Genomic DNA, 21,772 nt, shown 5'->3' on the forward strand with positions numbered 1-21,772 from the left:
TGACATGGTTGGCTTCAGGAAAACACAACTTTCCGTTGTTTTAGGACCTCATGTAAGTGCCATACAGTGTGTAAAAGATGGAATTGGAGCCTATGCTTTCAATTTTCAAACATATGCTACCTTCAATCTAATCTCATAGATTTTTTTTTTTATAACTGCGTGTTAAGTACCTTTCTTGACTGTAGAAAGACTACTTAAAGCCGCAACTCACAAAGATCTTTTTTTTTTTTTTTTTAATTACGGTCATTGCAGATGCTACTGTGGTAGATACAGAGTTTATAGGCAAAAGAATGATTTTTCATCTTTAAATCTTTAAGTGTTTATAAAAAATTCATTCTTAAACTGGTGTGCCTGTTTATTAGCATGGATGGATTGAAATTTGAGTATAATTTCTTATAAAGTAGAATAGTTATTAATTAACTTCACTAGATTTTCTAGATATCTAGCTGATTTCTCATCATCTGAAACATCTCTTTAAATATACAATAAAGGAAAAGAAGTAATTAAAAGAACAAATGCCACGTTGACTCTGATCAGTTGCATCAGTCTGTTTTCACCTTGTGTATTGGTCCAGGAAAAGATACTGAAGGCACTGAAGCTATTGCACATAATCATCTCAAACGTTGAGTATTCTGATTTTAATTAATATCTTCTTCAGATTATCCCTTTAAAAAATGATTTAAATGAGCTCATAATGGTTTTCTAATAGGTGTTCTTTTCATTTCTGACTGTATTCAGTTGAGTGCAGATACTATGAAAGTAAGTAATATATTTACAGCCACATGGCAATTAAGATAACTGTTAGTGGAGATGATGAGAATAACAGTAGTGCAGCAGCACAGACAGAAATGCAGTAAACATAAAATACATTCATTGATTAGTCCTGAATACATTCTGCTTCTACATGTGGAGAACAAAATGCAGTCCATCCAGGCAAAATACGGAGCAGAACAATTTAATTACGGTTCCTTTTTTTTAGTCACTCAAAACACAAAATAGGAGTAAGTGTGCCACAAGTACTGGGTACAGGAAAGATGCACAAAGCCATAAAAATGACATTTGGGGCATAGCTTCCAATCCACTGTAGAAAGCATGCTGTTCTCATTAGTTCCTCCAAATGCTGAGGGAAGCCCTTCTGATCAATGTGAAGAGCGGTTACGGGCAGTACAGTTATGTCTCGACTATGTCCTGCCTTCTAAGGATCGATATTCTCCCACCGCGCCACGCTCTGTTCGTGCTCTGTTCCTTCCTGTGAAAACCAGAGCACAGGGAAGTGGGGGATCGTGTGTGACTGGATGGAGCAGGGACATTTCACGTGTGCATATGAGAAGAGGGGCACAACAGGGCATCATCTTAGATTTAAGGACTGGGAGTCTCCCAAGTCCCACAGTAGAAAGATATTCTGTGACAGTCTGCGTGCTGCTGTGAGATGGAGCCAACAGCCCCAGTTAAAGCACACACTCTTTGGCTGCTGGCTAAACTTCTGGGTTTCCAGGTTTCAAAAGTTTAAACTGCTTGCAGAGTCCACAGCTAGTGCTTCCGCAGAGATTGCTTGGTTAATGTGTTTGTATAAGAATAAATTAACTAAGAACAAAAGAAGAGACATTGATTTGTTTGGCTTGCATTTGATTATACTCAGATATTTTTTAAAATGTTTCTTTGGGTGATAAATTGAATCCTTCTGTATATCATTCTAACTAGTGGCTGGATAGACACCTTCTCTGTGTTAGAAATGAAGGGAATAAATAAGAAGTGTGTAAAATCAAAATATTTTTAAATACATTTCAGGCAGACAGTAACAGCAGAAAGTTCTCAGTAGCCTGCCAATTGCTGCCCAGCAGCATGCTGCACAGCAGGCAGCGTTTCTGCAGCTGTGAGGCTGCTTCTCCACACTTCAGTTTCCTGTAACTATTCCACCAGTGTGCTGGGTTTTTTCCTCTACTTCCACTCTTCCAAATGACGTAAAACCTTTGGCACCCAAACCACCGTACTAGGGTTACCTCTACATTGAGCAATGGTGTGTGCCGGTGTGAAGTCCAGAGAGCCGATCTCCATCATTTTCCCTAGTAGGGGTTTGGCCAAGGATGACTGGTTGCCTTCTAGCCCTTGTACATGGATTTCCTTTCTGCAAAAACTGATGGGGAGCAGACTGGTGCTCAGTGGTGGAGCAGGTTATGGCTGGTGTGTGCACCTAGATCTCAAAGCTTGGAAGTTTAGATAAGAGATCTGTTAGTGGGACTGTCTCTGATAAAACACGTTCAATAGAGGCATATATCCCAAAGCCACACTTTGACAAATCCTGTCTTTCTCCTGAAAAATTTTTAAATGGAAAAGTCCTAAACGCATGAGGTATTTAGAAATATATTCCCATTCTTTGTACCAGTACTGCTAAGTCTTGTTGTCAACTGCATTGCAGTGGCTGCTGAAATCAATTTTTCCCTTGCTCTTTCCTCCCACTGCCCATAGCTCCCTCATCAGTTTTTTTTTTTCCTAAAGTGTATAGCATTACTGCTAAACTTAGCTACTTGCAAACAATATATTTGCTTTAGAGCTACCACTAAAGTTATTTGCTTGTTTGTTGTTTTTAAAAAGCAAAAAACTGTCCTGGCATTGTCCCATAAAAAAACATTAAATGGAGACTTAAAGGAAAAGAAATGCCCCTGCGTTGCCTCTGTGCAGTACTCCTGAATGGGCTAATCCACGTGTTAGAGGCGTTGATTAGACTGTGTAGTTTAAAATATTGCTCCTTTTCGTAAGTAGAGTCTCCATATTATTGCTTTGACTCTGCAAGTTTTTCTACAGCTCCTTTAAGTTAAGAACGTCCTTAATGAAGATGGAAATTGCTACATACCATATCTTATTGAAAGCTTTAGAGAATTTATGCCATACTGCTGACCAAACAAACTTTCCCTGCAGGGTGCTGTTTGCCACTTTCTGTGCTGTGTTGTGTTCTCAAGTGACATCTTGAAGCATTGCAGGTGGTTTGGCACACTTTTCTGCACTTCCAAGTTGTTTTAGCAGTATTCCTAAAGGCACCAAAGACTTGGAAAACAAACAAACAAAAACACAACACCTCCTTGGTGTTTTTTAGGACAGAACTATCAAAACCAAAGACAACAAAAAAGATGCTGAAATCGAGGAGCTGTAAGGAACTAGAATTGAATTTCACTAAAGTAAGAAACAAAACAAATCTCCACAATATTAGGTCACTGAGAATCAATCGAAATACATTTATTACACGCGTGAACTCGGCTCTGTTGTGCGTCTTGCTCTGTGCACGAGACTCCTCCTCATGTCACCTTGCAGCAGAACCCTGCATTTCCCACCTTTGCACTGCAGCTGCCTTCCCACCATCGGATCCCCGAGCAGCCGAGGCAAGAGGCGCTCCATGCGCGATCTGCTGCTGCGCACCGCGCGCCCGTGGCATGTGGAGCTCCGCGGCTGAGGAGGGGCTGCTGCCACAGCCGGCAGGCAGGGACCGTGCTGCTCAGGAAGCCTGTCTTCAGAAAAGCTCTGCCAGAAAGCGTGCCACTACTCTCCGTCTCTTGATCTATATCTATGATATGCATGATGCCGGTCACTATAATATGCATGCATGATGAATATTTCATCAGCATATTGATAACTGTCTGAAGATCCATGATGGGGTTTGTTCCTCTTTTGAAATGATTTGTTCTAAATGTTTTTAAGTCAATATATCCAATTACATTTGTCTTTTTTTCCTAATCAACCTAAAAAGGCAATCTGTTGGTGGTGCCTTAGTAGAGAAAAGGTTTGTGAGAATATGAAGGCATTTCCAGCCAATTAAAGGAAGACATTTGATTAAATAAAGCCAAACTTTCTTGCAATATTTCTTTCAGATGCAGAATGGTCTTGTCAGAGTAATTGTGTTTTATAAAAAAGGAAATTGAATTTGACCTCTATAACGATACGTTACATTACATGCCATGTAATGGCATACTAAAAGTGGGCCTTTTATTCTCATTTCAATATTGTGTACTACTCTGTTGGCCCCTGAGGGTGAACAACGTTCCAATCTCCACAGTTTCCTAACTACCTTCACTCTACCAGAGCAAAACAAATTCTGTTCAAATGCTCTGGTGCTCTGATTTAATGAAATAGAAAGTACTGCATATCATCAGAAATTTGAGTATGTTTCAGGCTGATCTAGGTGCACTCCAAAAATTCTGTGAATCCTTACATATATTTCATCCTTTTTGTACAGCAGTTCGAATATATTATTAAAAGCTAAGTGGCCTACATGTCTGTTCAGATTCATTGCTTGCTATTTCTTCCACTTCACTGTTTCAATTGCAAAGCTGAAGGACATCCACATCTAAATCGAGTATGCAGTGATGCACCCAAGCGCTTGCTTTTAAAAGCTGCTTTCCTTTATATGTATGACAACCTAGAGAAGGGCTATGCCATTCAGCCATTTTTATGCTTACTGAACAGTATCTTGTTACAAAAGCACTGGTGAGAAGACTGCATCGCTTTTTGCAGCCGCACATCTTGCTGCTTTAGGATATCGGCAGTGTAGTCGGGTTGTCCCAGTCCCTGGATGAATTATTCAGGCTCTTGACATCAGAGGTTTCCGCTAGCGGATTGGCTGGTGCTCGGATGATAAAATCTTTCCTCAGGAAAACAGTGGAGAAGGATGATGGCAGTGAGACCAGCAGAGCTGCTACTTCCAATACAGCTGGCTTTGTCTGGCTGTTGCATCTCTGCAAGAATATATAAAGATGTTTTTAAGGTTTGGCTTCATGGGAATTCTCCGATAAGAGCAGGTGGAGGGATTTGTGTAAGAGGCCTGCATTTCCAGTGAAGGAAAAAAAATCACTTTGTTCTTGAAAGATTACTTCTGGCTGTATTCTAAAGAAACGCTGCACACTACATGAGACAGGAGTAGCAGCCGCAGCAGCAACAGCAGGAGCAGCAGCAGCGCTTATGGCTCGCTACAAAGGTGCTGGTGGCAGAAACGTTACGTCGTTAAATGTGCTTCCCGGGTTCGTTCAGTACCGGCAGGGTAAGTGGTGCAAATAAGGAGCTGACAGTCCTTGCAAGTGGGGAGAGCGTAAGAAACTGCATGACACATGCGTCTTGTGGGCACAGACAAACAGTACCTCTGCAGAGAATTGACAGCGGTTCAATGAAAATAACACATTCGCTTCCAGGGAAATTTGTAAACAGCATATTTATAATGGAATTTGTAAAATCAATGCACTACTTGGGTTATGTTCAGACATAGATTTTACAGTCATAAAATCTGTTCCTTCTAAGCCTATACAAAATAACTGCTAAAAAAAGAGGAAACTTTAGTATTAATAGTTGCTGTTGGGATCATAAAGAATATATTGCTCACATAAATTCCCTTGAAACAGATTATTTTGAAACGCTATTTCTGCTGTTTGTTGGTATGACTGAAACGTAGTATGTCTTCTGCTGCTAAATGTTGAGAAGGCAGGAGCTGGTTCTCTGATTTCCAGGTGTTGTCAGAAGGCTGTTTCTTAAATCATCAAGGTGCACTGGAACTACAAATTAGGGGATTGTTTTCACTCATTACCTTGGTCGGAAGTTTGACTTCTAACGGCCTGGTTCTTTTCTTTTGGCATGCCATTGTTGTATCGGGAGAATTTTAAGTTCCAGAGGTGTGAACGAAGCCAGAGCTGGACTGATTCTGTGCGAGCTCGGTCTCCATTCCCACACGTACTCACACACAACCCAGTTCAAGTGTGCGGGTACTGCCATTGAAATTAATTGGGCTACCTGTATATGTCATTGCTTGTCAGAGCACAGCTGACGTTTACTGTATGTCACGAGGGAAACATCTTGTTCATGGTTAGAAACCATACAGCGAGAAGTCTCTTTTCCAGAACGTAGAAACAATTGTCACATATGAAGTCAAAACAGCCCCTTCCAAAAATAGTCAGTGTTAAATGGAGCACAGTGCAGTATTTTGAGTGGTGTTTTTCGTAACTTGCCCGTCAGTGCAACAAGTAGATTCTGAGAATGCAATGAATGTTTTTAAAATGATGTAAGACAGCCTACCCAATGAAATCAAAGAAAAGGAAAATAAAGAATGCAAAATTATTTTCTTAGACATGAAGTGTGCTAATCTAGTAATAGATGCTGGAGACTATATGTATCTTTTTTTCCTCTGGTATTTATTATATGTGAGATATTGTTTATATGTAAAGAAAATATCCTGGAGTCATAATGCACAGATAATTTTTGGGAGCTCGTAGGTGGACAGGGAGCCATTGTTGTCTCACTTATAACATTTTGGCTGATGAATCTTGTGTGGTGATTTGTATCTTTATGCACCCTCATTGTGGAGCAGCATTGCATGAGTGTAAATCAGGGACCTTATTATTAGTAGCGCATCAAACTTAGTAGTCGTGTATTCCAGAACTTTAAAGGCGATTAAAGAATATTCCCATTTAATTTTACAGATGTGAAAGAAATCAAATCACAATTTAGCGCTGCACAAATCAGTAGCAAAAAGGCAGTAACTAAAATTAGATTTTCCATCTGTAGGTTCTGGGACATGCATGTGTTCTTATAACAAGTAAATATTTAACAGCAATTTTATTTATTTGGATTTTCTGTAGGAGAATGAAGGTGCTTGTTCAGAACTGATGTTGGTAATAACATTATTTGTTTTTCAGTGAAATAGGTATTTCCTTTTATTTTTGAAAGAAAAATCCCCAACATAAATACTTGAATGCCCCTGGTGTGAGATTATTCCATGTGTCAAGCCCAATTCCCCACGAGGAAGGGACAGGACTTTAGGAATTGGTTATGGCGTTGTGATTCTCTTCCCTCTGCAGCCATGACCCTGGCTGCTGAAGTTGGAGGAGCTCATTCAGGAGCTATTTTTGTCCATGCAGCTGGCAACAGTCCCTGAGGGACCGTCTGAGAAACACTGAAATTCACTATAAATCAGACAAGTGCTTCAGGACAGGACTAAGGGAGGTAGTAAGCAGCAGTACAGAAACTGCCTGAACTAGCAAATGGCTCCTCCCTGGTTGGATCTCCCAGAGAAAAATAAGCTTGATAATGCAATTTCAAATCTTTAATTCAACATGACAAACATTTTCAAATGTACATGCTAAGAGTATTTTTCTAAGTCTCTTGTTGATTTTCTAACTAAAAGCAACTTAACTGTCAGAGACATGGGTTCTACGTAAAAAGTACGGAGAAGTTCTAGGTGCTCAGACGTTGGGTAAATATAATATGGACTTGGATGTCAAGTTTATCTTGGCATTCAGATTTGAAATTGTGTCTTACTGTTCACTCACTAAGACTTGAACTTTGCTGTGAGATTCTACAAGTAGTCAAGTGTCAGAGCATTATTGTAAAAATGCGAAGAATTTATTATGGGTAGTTACAGGTAAAATTAACTGTCTCAGGAAAACATAGTGGCATTTCTGGCAATTGTAGAATGCATTTGTTGACAATAGAGAATATTCTTCCATCATGTAAATCCAAAAGGATTCAGCAATGTCTAATCAAACTGATTTCCTTTTTTCCTCAGATGAGCAAGAGTCAGTGCAGAAACGGACTTTCACAAAATGGATCAATACTCACCTGGCTAAGGTAATCTATGGCTTTGAATTTTTTTTTTTTTTTTAATCAAACCTTTTTATCTGTGCCTGTACAGGCCCTGGAGTACAGAATAAGTCAGATTTGACAGAGCAGAATGGCATAAACTTAAAAAGGGATCCCCATTATCTGTACACCATAAAGGATGAATCCATTTCATTTCCAGTGTAGTGACAGGACAAGGGGTAATGGGTTCAAGCTGAAGGAGGGTCGATTCAGATTAGATGTTAGAAAGAAATTCTTTACTGTGAGGGTGATGAGGTACTGGAACAGGTTGCCCAGAGAGGTTGTAGATGCCCCATCCCTGGCAGTGTTCAAGGCCAGGTTGGATGGGGCTTTGGGCAACATGGTCTAGTGGAGGGTGTCCCTGCTCATGGCAGGGGGGTTGGAACTAGATGGTCTTTAAGGTCCCTTCCAACCCAAACCATTCTATGATGATTCTATGATTCTGCGATTTTAGCATGATAGCGGTCAGCTGCAGCATTGTGAGTGGCGTCTACAGGCAACTGCCCAGTTCCTTTGGCCCAAACTGGAAGGTAGCACAGTAGCTGCTATTTCAACCAGAGGAACTATTTGAAACTGCTTTCTATGAAACAGAAATATTAGCCTTATTACATACAGTGTATTTGAATAAAACCTGAGTCAGTTGTTTGCTGGTTTGCTAGAGGCATCCTGAACTGGTTACAAACATAAATAGTCCTTCGTGAATCCAGTGCTGAATTAATTATCTGATGCATCTTGGGATTTATCATGGAACTATTGTTGCCTCTTCTTAACACAACCTAAAACTCCTTTTTTTGGTTTTAGAAGAATACAGACAGTGATTTACACACAATTTTAAAAGTATTAAGCTACAACTGGTACCAACTTTATCTGACAACATAAGCAGTGAGATTTAATTTGGACTTTCCCAGAGTTTTCACACAGCACAACTCTAACCATAGTTATCAATTAGTCCAGTAAATTAAAATATTTAAACACCAGAGGTGCTCTTTGGAATGCTTATTTTTAAATCATGAAGATTAATGAACTTGAAAATTGAGCAAGGAATCGCTGCGAGAGCACTGTTTTCACTTCTGTGTAAGGAATTGGCTAATAATGCCCTCAGAAATGAACAGAGCAAAGCAGGAAGCCTATATAATGCTATATCAGGTGATTTGGTCTAATGAGACTGTATGGTTGAGCAACAGCATTTATTTACATTACCAAGGAATATAATTGAGGAATTTACTGTGAAATGAACTGCACTGGCATTGTAAAATTCAACTGCAAGAACAAGGTCATCTTCAGGACTTCTTAACAGTGGATCCTTGCTGGGAATGAGGTCGGTCCCTCATTCTCTTTGAAATAATTTGGAAAAGGTCCCCATGCAGCAGAGAACTTAAGCACTCTATGTATGCTCCAATTACTTTCACCGAGAGGGAAAGACATTCAGTATTTGCTAAAGTGTTAGCAAAGCAGGCTGGGAACATGTGTCAGAGGAGAAAAAGAACTCTTATTTCATGTTCTTCTATTTCCTAATTGTATTGTGTCATTAATAATTTATCAATAATATCCCATAATAATTGACAAGTAGATGTATGTACATATCGATAGGTATATACATGTCTGTGTGCATGTAATGATAATTTGCTGGTAATAGCTGACAAATCCTTAGGAAGAGGCAAAGTCGCAGCGGCAGCTCAGCGAAGAGACTTTGCTTTGGATTGGAAGTGGTGAGTGCTGCCTTTACTGTGCTGCTGCCCTTGGGCTGTGAAAGCCCAGGTAGGCCTTTTGACTTGTGGGATCTAGGCGTGTATTTCCTTAACGGTTCTGATGTTGTGAAAGCTAATCAAATACTCACATTAAACCAAGAAGTTAACTAGCCACAGCCCTCGCTTTTCGCTGCCTGAGCTACCCTGTAGTAATTGGTCTGTGTTAATTCACCCTTTAACAGGACAGTTGTTTCTGTGATACTTGTATTGATGGCTGTCAGCAAGTGGGCCTCCCTGCCAAAGTCAGATATATAGACTAGCTCCCTTTGCTTCCCGTTTATGCTGTTATGCCCCCACAGGAGAAGCACTTTTTATAGATTATAGATATTAGACTCAACAGAAGTGACCCATGCCATTCAAATTTTTTTCTGTTTTTAAAGCTTAAGCTTTTAAATCTCTGTTAGTCATGTTTTTGGAAAGTGTGGAAATAGTTTTCTGAGTTCATCACAGCTGTAGGAAACACCGATGAGTCTGTGAAATGCACAGGACTCCCCTGGCACTCGTGTTCCAAATTATAACCCAGAAATTTGATATTTAGGTTATTTGATTCTTGTAAAAGATTGTTGCAGTTTTTATTATTTCAAAAGAAATTGGAAAGCTGTAGCATCTCCATTGTCTGGATGCCTTTGAAATGTGATAAGGAAAAGTCCTGGAAGGAGACCCGCTTTTAGGCAGTATTGTCTGCATTCTGCTCTCCCCTTTGAACCCAGTAAAACATGGAGCACCTGCCAAAATGGTACCTAGCGAGGAACACCGTAAAGCGCTGGCCTCACACTGATAGCAGAGAACCAGCAATACACGCTTCTGCATTTGGGCCTGTGTCTGTTAAAGCCAGTGAAGTTCCACTGGGGTTAGATGCTATGGAAGGAGGTGTAGGACCGGACCGGGTGCAGGGGTTGAGGTGCCGGCAGCGGGGGGCTGCAGCACGCTCTCTGTGAGGAGATGCTGGGGCTGCCCCGTGCCGGACCAGCCATTCCCCATCCCTCTGCGCCACTGCGGGGTAGGGGAGCTGGGAGCGAAGGAGTGAAGTTGAGCCTGGGGAAAAAAGGGATAGCTGGGGGGGAAGGTGTTTTGTATTTTGTCTTTGTTTCTCACCATCAACCCAGAATTAGTGTGCAGAATTTGACTCAGTATATGCAGGCTTCAAAATTCACTTCACTTCAAATTGGCTCTCTATTTCTTGGCTACAACTGGAAAACTCTGGGTTTCTGTCCTTTTATTTTTGGAGAAAAGTTTAATGGTTGCCATTTTTACTAATCTAGTAAAATGATTAATAAAAAAATAGGAGGAAATAAGAGAAAAACCTAAAAACTATAATTAAAGTATCTGTAACTGATACCACGGCTATCTTGAGAAATGTTCCATCGTGAATGAGTTTGAATATTTTTGGAAAAGTACTGGTGATTAACTGCATGAAACCTTAAAACCAGGAGAAATGAATGGTTTCTAAGGAAAGATTGATGGAGTTTCACTGTAGCAATTTGGAAGATGGGTTTACTGATGGCAAAGGAAAGGAAACTCTACTAAGGTAGAGTTTCATTCTTATACTGTGTTGGTTGATGTCCTGGTTTCGGCAGGGTAGAACAAAGAAGGATTAAAAAAAGAGTGGTTTCTGACATTATGAAGGGTAGTGATTTAAAAGAAATGGAAATGCAGAACTGATTCGATTGTGTTAAGTAGAACCAAAAACAATTAATAGTTTGGGAATAGAAAGCAGGATGTGATAGTTTTTCAGGGTTTGCTATGAGTGAAAGATTCTTCACTTCTAATCTTTAAAATCTTACTGTATGCTTTTCTTCTAAACAGTTGTGCTCCAATTGAAACAGAAACTAGTTCAATAACTAAGTTAAGCCTATCAAGTAAATTATAAAAATAATTTTTGGCTTTTTAACTGTAAAGTTAAGAATGGGTTTGAGAATATGGATACAAATAAATAAGAATGAACAAAATGGGTAAATGAAATGAGAGTACCAGTGAAATTTCTTCACCGAAAGGGTTGTCAGGCACTGGAACAGGCTGCCCAGGGAAGTGGTTGAGTCACCATCCCTGGAGGTATTGAAAAGACATGTAGATGTGGTGCTTAGGGACACGGTTTAGTGGTGGACTTGGCAGTGCTAGGTTAATAATTGGACTCGATGATCTTAAAGGTCTTTTCCAGCTTAAACAATTCTATGATTCTATGAATTCAACTTTACGAAAGGGAGTAGGAGGGAGCTATGATTTTTTTTTATTCTCTCTTGCTCTTACAATAGAATGCTACCTTTTTTAAAATTATATTTCCTGATTCAAAGTTATGTTCTTTTACAAGCGGAAGACAGGTAAAGCACTTAGCATCAGCTAATTCTTGGACACCTCAAAGAAGGATTGAGGTAAAACAGTCCTAGCGCAACCTGTGCCCTCACCCGCAGGGCAATGTCCCCCAGGGGATGGACACAGAGGAAAGAGCTGCAGGTATGGTAACTAGCAGGTGGTATAATGCAGCTTCATTCTGGGTCAGCTGTTAGCACTAGGCTGCATCTGTCCCTCTGCTGTCTGGCTCCCTAACCCCAGCTGAATCCGTTCTGTGATTCTGACTCGGGAATCTGATGAGACTCAGCAACTGGAAATCATCTCTTTTCTCTGCCACCCCCTTACAGAAATGGGGTTACAATCTATCAAATGAGTGTGATCTATCTTGTGGCCATCCAGTTTAATTTTTGTGCATCTGTGCAGTTCTACTAATGATAAACGATATACGCATGTGTAATAGGACAAGAAGTTTTCTAATTGCATGTTTTTTATTCATATTTCTCTAAGGTTGTAGAACTGGACCTCCCTCCTCTCAGTCTCAGCCTTCAAAGACATAGAAATAATTTAAGTATGTTTCTCAGTATCTTTTGAGGCATCTTTTCAAAGTCTAAGTTTAAAATACAGAACAATGTTACACCAAATGTGTCAAAAAGGAGACATTACATCCATTCAGAATGACAAGTACTTAAATGTGTTTTCATTTCATTGCCTATGCTGATTTTTTTAGGTAGTGGATTGGATGAGTAAAGACGATGAAAAAACATGCCTCTCTGTAAAATAACAGAGGCATACGCCTTTTATTGCCTTTGTCATCTGTGGTGAAAGTGTTGGGAAACAATAGCTTCAAAGCTTTGGAACACAGACCAGTTTTTATTTATTTATTTTTATTTATTTATTTTTTTAATTAGTTTAACCCATCAAATAACGTTTTTGTTCCCAGGTGTAGGGATAACTTCAGTATTTGTACTCACCAAAGTATTGTTGTAAACTCAAACTGACCAAATAGGGTGAACAACAAATATGTACCGAAATGAATTATTCATTTTGTACTTCCATTAAAAGGATGTACACATCAACAAACAAAAGCAGAGGATGGATATCAAATAAAAATAAAACTAAGAATGGGTGAACATTTTAAAATTATACTTACACAATGCTTTTATAATGCTGAATTAAACCTGGGCCATTAAACCTTACATTAAGACTTTTGAACTTGCAAAATGATGTTTTATAGCAAAGAAAGGAAAAAATCAAGATTTATAGCTCTCAACACAATGCTGTCAGCGATGGTAGTTTGTTCTTAGAATGTAAGTTGGTCTTCATACAAGAACCTCACCCATTTTCATCAGTGAACGAAGTAATTCTGTGTCTTTTTGTCTTTTTCAAATGGGAAAGCAGAGGCTCCCAGTATCTTAGTCACCGACACAGGAAAAAATTTAAGCTAATGTCCATCTTGACCGCATGATGAGGCAAATCCAACTGGTGGTTTTCTGCTTCAACAGTCACTCTATGTTTTCGCTAATATTGCATGTAACCTCTAACATTAAACAGTGAATGCTAAATTAATTTGTGTGATGAAACTAATCATGTAACACTTAGGGCTGAGTCCCTCAGACTTTAGTCATAAAAATAGTCATTAACAGGAAGAAATATGAAAACCTAGGTGCTTAAGGATTTAGGAATTAAATTGGGGCAGAGGAGTGGGCCTGCTATTACAGAGTAACTCCGAAATTTCACATTCTCCTTCCTGTTCCCACATGTATTTTCCTGCAGAGACAAATTCAGTGGTTACACAGATTTATTCCTATTTGTGCCTGCGGATAGGTTTGCACACATTTCTTCAGCAGTTTTTGAAACATTAATTGAAAATTGATGTAGCAATGGCAATTTCCAATGTTTGCATTGGCATTCATTATGATGCAGATACTGTTTGTATAGTACAATTTATTCATTAGAGAAGTGAAGTACAGGGTGTGAGGAAAAGATTCCTGCAGCAAATATAACAAATATGTGTTGGTTCCATATCTGAGGTTTGGATTTTACAAAACACATTTTACTCTGTCAGATGAGGAATGTCTAGAGATTGCAAGTCTATTACAAATCTCTTTTTCTTTTGTCAGTCAAATATTTTTCATATGTACTGATGTTCAGCCCTTTAAATCATTCAGAATATTTCATGAACAGTATAGAAAATTAGGTAAGTTTGTATGAGCAACAAGTTTAAGCAAAGCATTTCCTCATCAGTTCCCATTTGTGATCAATTCTAAATAGTTATTTAAATAGATATTTAATATGGGAAAAATCTGGTTCATCAACCTTTAAGATTTATTCCCAATTAATTCATATTCCTCCTACAGAGCACATGAATTTACTTGTACTGAATGTGTCTCCCTCTTTGTGACATGACTGTGCCTAAATGTCATTGACATTATAAACTCCACTACTGTGATCACATATACTGCAATAAATGAGTGTTTAATATAATACGTGCAATGCAGTATGTAGCATATCATTAGTATTATTTTGCTATTTTGATTTCTTGAAGAAGCTTATGGAAAAAACAAAATCAAATACTAACGCGTCTGAAATCATGGTGTAGACCTGACAAGTTGTAGATTTAATGTTCGATTGTTCACCAAAGTATATTCTGAGTTCTCCCAAAGAGTTTTGTTCAAGAAGTTTATAAATAACAGCTTTTATTTAGTATTATGGGATGTTGAGACATAAACTTTTAAAATGTTCTTTTTTCCTGGTTTAAAAATTACTTCATTAAATTCTTTGCATAAGCTTTCCAACCTTCGGAGTACAGTGTATTAGGATCATTGCAGTTGATTGCATTGCTAGAGCTATACATTTACATGCAAAAATCCAAAATCTGGAGTACATTCAACATTTTCAAGATTACAAAATTTTAAGTTACTTTTCTTTCCCTGCTTTTACTGATTTACAGTTAGTATTTTGGCAGTGCAATAAGGCAACTAAATGAATAGATGTTAAGTCCTGTTGAGTATCTAGAATAAAAAATATTCAATAGATTTTAAATGAATACAGCTTTAAAAAAACCCCTTTCTTCTCTGGAGGCTAATAAGTAAGCAGTGTATAGCTTCACTTTCTTCTTTCATTTCATTTGACATTATATATGCAGCCAAGGAGTAGGTATTTATCCATTCCAACAGAAGATGTTGCATTAATCTCAGTAGAGGATCTGCCTGGAAAAACAGTCAAACAGCTTGAGCCATCCTATGCGATGATCCATATACAATAAATAAGGGTGTATGAACTTCTCAGTATCAGCTAGTGCATGTATATCTTCCTGAAATGTGTCGTCATGGGGAATAAGATTGGTGTCTATGGAAGCCTTCTGTAAAAGCGGAATCTATTCTTCTATATATGCCACTAAAAATATAACTCACTCCATACTTCTGAGAGAGCCTGGAGTCATAATAATAGGGTAAATTCTATGCTATGTGCCTGGAGTAGTAAAAAAAAAAAATAAAAATTTTGAAACACAATGATGGTCTTACCTCCTTGTAATTAAGTGTTAACATCTTCAGAGTAGTGAAAAATATTACATTATAAAGCATATTATGAAGAATGTTTTTGGCAGTCTGTATAATTAACTATTTTTCCATATTAGAGGAGTCTCTTACAGGAGATCTTGTGACACAGGTGTTGTACTTGCCTTCTGCTCGTGTTTTATTGGTGTTAAGGTACATGGTACGTGCTGCTAAATGCTGGCAGTGCTTGTAATTACGCAGCCTTCCAGCAACAAGAAGTACGTTTCAGCCTGCTGATTTTTGCACAGTTGTTCTGATTCTCACACTCAGAGCAGCTGGTCTTATTACCTTTGGTGTAAGTCTTTTGATGGTTTCTTTGCTGCTTCTCATCTTATTCAAGGCTTTTTCATACTTCCCCTAGTATTCCCCAAACCAATATTCGATGCATGTCGAAAGGAAAGTACCGAAGGTGCTAATTATCTCAGATGATGTCTTCAGGGATACTTTCGCTGCCTTACCTTAGTACCATGCCTCAGTTAAGGTGCAAATCCAGTTTTTGTAACTTCTGTCCGTGGGGAGTGACCAGTGAAGGGTGGTTCAGAGCAGGAGCTTGACATGGGCGATCAGAGGCTTTATCTACAGTGTGAAGCTATACACTGTGGAAACCAGAGCTGCTTCCCAGGCTTGGCTTGCATATGAATTCCAGATGACTTTTGACTTCATGTTGTGACGAGGCAAATTCTGGCCTGTATCCTGATTTGAGAGTAAGGGTACTGAACTGCTCAAGCTGGAAGGGAGCTGTGCTGTGCTCAAGCAGGTCGTCTGACAGGCACGTTACGGGCACCAGGGCTACGGGGCACCGTTAAGTCTCACTTACTCTTCAATCTAAATGTATCATAAATTGCCCTCTATAAGAACCTGTCTCTCCATTACTGTAGAGTGAAATTTCAAGAGACAAACCTCACAACTTGGGCCATTTAGACAGGTGGTGAGATTTTTTAGGCCTTCACCTCCTGTTGGATTAGGATAGCAGCCACTATAATCCTCTTGTCTTTATTGCTGAATTATTTTAGCACAAAATTCTTCAGCATTATATCATGTGGTAATACTGATAAAACCAAAGCTTCTCTGAACTTCAAAGAGGAAATGATAACATAGAAGGTGAGGAAAATTAATTACATTTATGTCAACTGCCTGTGATGCAAGACTGGGACAAATTAATCTCCAGTGACCTGTTTGCTCCATTGATTTCTTTGGTGTTGTATTAAGGAAGAACATGATCCACTATCTATTTCAGTGCTATGAAATAAAAAAGAACTGTGATTAAATATACCCTTGTAATGAGTTGTAATGCTGCTTTATTTTATATACACAGGAAAATAGACTCTTTTATTATTGTGGCTATTAGAGCACGTCAAATCTCAGATGAAGTCTGCTTTCAGCAGAGTTCTTTTTCCACTTTGTACCAACATTATGTCTCATTGAAATATTAGTTCATCCAAGCTGAACAATGAAGGCAGGATGTTTTGATTTTGGGAACTAGAAACCTTTGCCTTCTCCCAGTTTGTTAGAGTGATTTTACATTTTCAAGAGCAGTGTTTCCTTTGTTAGGGTCATCTTTGCAAATCTATGTTTCTACAGAACAGAAGTAATAGAACAAGTTATTGTACAAGCATCTTTTTTTTTTTTTTTCCAGAAGTATACCGAAATTAAATTATTAAACCTAAAGTAATTGCAAGAAATTTGTAGTCTGATTGTCATTTTAGTGAATTAGCAAGTATGAATATTAGCATTATGTTAATTAGCAGGTATATGAATGCTCACAAGCTCATGGAAGCTAGAGGGTGTTTATTTTATTTCTTTCAGCTGGACCAAGTTTAAGGTTTTTGTTTCGAAGAGACATTTTGTGATCATTAAAGTACCGACCAGCTGAGACCCATAGTTCCACAAACTGGGATGCATTTAAGATAGAGTTTAATGATGAGACCTTGTTATTCAGAATTCCTAAAGCATCATCTGTTTACATATTTTTCAGTATTATCATTCTTGCGTTTGTGAATGTAAAGACATATGCTAAGCAATTTGTCTTAAGCAGAAGCTGACACAGTGCTAACAGCACTGGAAGCCTGCAAGGCCTGGAGGAGAGGAGAGAAAATTCAGCAACTCGGTGTAACAACTGTCAGCTGTGACAAAGTAGTAGTGTTGCTCAACCAGCTCCACCGCTTTAGGGATCTTTCCTTCCTATAGCTCCTTGTATTGCTCAGACTGAGAGAGTGAAATTCCTGGGGCGTCCTTAACACTAGGCAAAAGATGCTGATAGACTGAAATGTGCCTGTAATAGTACGTCCAAAAGTTGTGTGTATTTCACAGACTCATAGGCAGTCCTCGGTGTGTTTCTTGGCTTGTTTTAGGGAGCAGGTTTCACCATTGTGTCATTGCCGGCAGAAGGCATCCAGTGTTACAGTCCTGCGCCAGAAATGTTAAATAGTTACACAATATGGTGGCAAAGCAATGGTTAAATGATACATCGATATGAAACATCATGAAACTTAAAGAAGGGTACCAGCCACTCTTTGTGCTTCTGTTGGAAAGGAAGGGGGGTAGGATACAATGCTGGTGAGCCTTTGTAACATCCGAAGTCTTCTCCCTTTTCAGCGCAATCCTCCCATGGTGGTGAATGATCTGTTTGAAGATATCAAAGATGGGGTGATGCTAATTGCCCTTTTGGAGGTTCTTTCAGGGCAGAAGCTGGTAAGAACTTCCTTCCGTCTGAATATACAAGATAGTTGCATAACTTCTCTAGGATATAATTTTCTAATATGTTTCTATATTTGAATACCATTAAAAACCCTGACTGCTACATAGCAAGATAAGTTTATTTACAGAGTGGGCTACCTGGTTACAAAACAACAAAAAGAAAGATTATTACAGGCTGACATTCTTGATTTTATGCATTTTCTATTAATCTTGTCTTAGTAATTCATGAAGTTGCTTATTTTTATTAGTCTTTGCAGTTCATCTGGGTGTTACTACTATGACACAAACAGGGCCTAAACTGCAAGCTATTTCTATACATCTTGAAGAAATTATGACAGTCTTTTTTTGTTAAATTTATGGCTTTCCCTCTGAAAAAAAAAATAAGCTCCTCAAATTTCACGGGATCTTATACCCATTTACCTTGGCAGCTGCTCTGCTAGTGTAAAGAACCTTAAATGATGCCAAACGGCTTTTTCACAGCCGAGTTGCGTACAGAGGCCGTGGTGTGTGCGTGGCAAACGGGTTGTCTCTGGGGAGTCAGGCCGCTTCTGTGCACGTCATGGGGGAGAAAAACGAACAGGTTTCAGGCCAAGGGCTCTCACGTTTTCCAAACCAGCTCGCAGATCGGGTGGCAGCATCCGAAGGAGCAGATCAGCAGTCCGCCATTGGAATTGCTCGAGGGTTCAGAGGTTACCTGTTCCTTCACACGCAGGCAATTTGCAAGTGCCACGCTTTTACCTCTTTTTCATATTTCACCTCTGTTCTGATCGCGGGTGATACCCCAAATTAGGTAGTGATTCAGACTGCAAGAGTGATTTTACTGTAAGATGGGAAAGGCGTGTTTCTGCTCCGTTGCAAAGTACCGATTTCTGCTTCTGTTCGTCTAAGACAGAAAGCCTCCCTCTTGTGGCAAAACAGGAAAATAATTGTCATGACGGCACCTGTTAGAATGAAATTCGCTGGATTGTATCCTGCCGATATTATTTAGTGAATGACAAGAGATATTACAGAACCAGAATGATTTCTGGTTAATTTAAAGGTTATGTATACCAGAATATGATATTCTGTAGTAACTGCAAGAGAGGAATTTCAGAATCTATAGCAGCGCTTTGTAAAATCCATTTGTAACTTTATGAACAGGAATTTAAATGATAGTAGCTGTATATTTGCATTAGAATATAAGTTTCAGTGGGGAATTTAATTCCACTGTAGAGTATTAGAAGCCTAGGATATGTTCTTGATTTAATTAAAAGAATTCTGTATTTTTTTAGCCTACAAGTCTGAAGTTCAGCAAAATTTATTGTTCAATGAGGTTTTATGATAGCTGGGGGTTTTATTGCAAATAAGGTATTAGACAGAATGGATAAAAATCCTCTAGGTAAAATGCCTTAACTGCAGACTGATTTCTAAAAATAACAACCACCTTGACTTCTCCTTTGCAGGCAAAAATATTTTACTGAAAGAATGTTCTCACATATATGTGTGTGTGTTTGTGTGTATAAAAATAGTAGTAGTTTATTTTATATAAGAAAAATAGTTTTCTGATTTGATGTTTACGGGCTGAAGCCAACAGCTTGCATCCTGAGGTTATTAAGACTTATATAACTTTTTTATAATAGAAGTATCACATTTACATTCTCTATATCTGTCAATCCTCCTTGTTAGTATATGTAAAGATACAATTTAACTGTTCCAAGGAATGTTTTTACGTATAAATCAGACTACGGTATGTACATAAGCATTTATAATAATCTAGAACTTCATTTTTTGTAGCAAATTGGCATAAATCTAATAGGAGTTTATGCTGTTCTTTCTCTTTAAGCCTTGTGAGCAGGGACGTCAGCTGAAGAGAATTCATTGGGTTGCCAACATTGGCACAGCTCTTAAGTTTCTAGAAGGAAGACGGGTAGGTTTGGTAGCACTTAGTCCTGGTTATTCTTTCTTTTTTTCCCTTTCTTTTCTTAAATGTATGATTTGTATCCACCTACTTGTTCTTTTTCTCCAAAATTTGAGCTATGTATGCAGTCCTCAGTTTCTACGCAGTGCCTAAAAGGTGCTGTAAAGTAAAAATGACAAGATTCAACACTAATATGTGGCAATTTATAGGGTAAAACTGGTTTTAATTTTTTTTTTTATTTAGAATCACCTTGGATGAGCTCCTTTTTTTTTTTTTTTTAATGTGCTCTTCAGCTTGTCATGTTCCCTACTTTCCAGTTGCTGTTGTCAGCAAAGAACGATGATCTTCAGTTCAGTAGAGGCATTAATTTGGAATTGAAAGAGTAGATTTATGGACTTCACTAGGTTGTACATGAAAAATTCTACTCCCTGGAAGTACAGACATGAAAATTTAGAACAGTGTGACCTCTTATTAGCTTGGCAGGACTTCAGACTAATTCCTGGATTGATTCTGGTAAAGTCAGTTATATGGCCATTTTATAAATAAAATAAAATACTTTATAAATTTAACAAAAGACAGAAAACCTAAAACCTCAATGTGATCTACATATGAATATCAAATAAAATCTGCTTCTACCTTTTCCCCTGACTTTTCTCTCTGTATTGTAATGACTGCATCTGTTTTTAATTAGATTGCAGATATTTTGTTCTTCTAATTTCTGCATTTTAGTTCAATTTTTCTGAACACAGATTCAACATCTTATGAATTTTATGTCTCCACAATGCTGTACACCAGGAGTTGTTGGGTTTTTGCATTCTTTCCCTCTCTTTAACGCTATGGCATCTTGACCTAGTTGTATTTCTGTTACATGAGAAACAATCTTAACAGATGTCTGCAGAAGGAAATATATAAGAGAACTTTTTTTAATTGAAAAATGTGCCACCTAGGCAAAGACAAATATATTCCCCAAGCAAAATTCAGCTTTAGCTCACAATTTCACTATTTTATGTAGGCTTAGATACAAAGAAAGCTGCTTTCTGGTAAGGGCTCTGTAACCTAAGACAAGGCTGGGGTGAAGAGCCAAACACCCATGCTTCCCCAGCGTAGCGGGTGACCTGAACCTTGCATGACTCAGCTTAGATCCCAGAAATAATATAGCAGTGCGGCTAGATAACTGACCCTGCTGAAGATCAAGATAGATTGCCGGAAATGGAGCACTGTGGTTTTGCTTCTGCTATCTTGAGTATTTTTGTCTGGACTCGTCTTAGTTATTTTTGTATGTACTTTGTATCAATATACCAGAATTTCTTCTAGAGGGAGTTGGAAATATGCAGTGTGTCAGGTAGAGTGGTGTGCATTAGCGGGTGGTCTCCAGGTTGAATACAACCTGAAGGATGCATCTATCCAGTCTGTCACCCTTTTCTCCCAGAGGAGGTGGGGATGTTGTTCAGACAATAAATGCCTCTTCAGCAGCTGAGTGCAGTCCCTGGTCTGTACTCCAAGGTGAATGGAGACGGGTGGCTGTGCGCAGCAGTTTGGGGGCTGCGGACAGGGTCTCCTTCCTCCGTGGGCTCCATTACGTAAAGTTTATTACACATTTAATCAACCTCCTATTTTCACCGTCCAAACAGACTCTTGCAAATACTCCTATTATACTGCAAAACATACTGCAGCTGGCAATTAACAGATATCATTCTGAAACAAGCTTCTTTTTTTTTGTAGTTCTGAAAAGTTTATTTTGTAGTTTTACATCCATTTTAATGGAGTATAAGACAAAGGTAACACAATAATTAGACTAGATAGGCTATGCATCTATGAACAGTAGCCTAATCGGAAGCTTTAGCTTAGTCCCTGTAAATCGTTTCATCTGTAATACATACAAGAAAAACCTCACTTTCTAGAAAAAGAAAAGTTTTTGTTGGAATTGGTCCAGCTGAGAGAATGAGACTCTTGGTATATTTTTGTTCAGGTAG

General features: G+C 38.6%; 1 protein-coding gene across 16 annotated transcripts in view; it reads left to right on the plus strand.

Moving 5' to 3' along the window:
- The window catches only part of SYNE1 (spectrin repeat containing nuclear envelope protein 1), a 311,090-nt gene that overhangs the window by 46,930 nt on the left and 242,388 nt on the right, over positions 1-21,772 (plus strand). For all 16 annotated transcript variants that reach the window (XM_054822896.1, XM_054822889.1, XM_054822893.1 and 13 more), the window contains exons 3-5: positions 7,538-7,599; positions 17,801-17,896; positions 19,725-19,808. In XM_054822896.1, the coding sequence (XP_054678871.1) occupies positions 7,538-7,599; positions 17,801-17,896; positions 19,725-19,808 (242 nt within the window). The remainder of the gene's footprint in view (positions 1-7,537; positions 7,600-17,800; positions 17,897-19,724; positions 19,809-21,772) is intronic.

This window comes from Grus americana, chromosome 3, assembly GCF_028858705.1.
Source record: "Grus americana isolate bGruAme1 chromosome 3, bGruAme1.mat, whole genome shotgun sequence".
In the NCBI taxonomy this organism is placed as follows: domain Eukaryota; kingdom Metazoa; phylum Chordata; class Aves; order Gruiformes; family Gruidae; genus Grus; species Grus americana.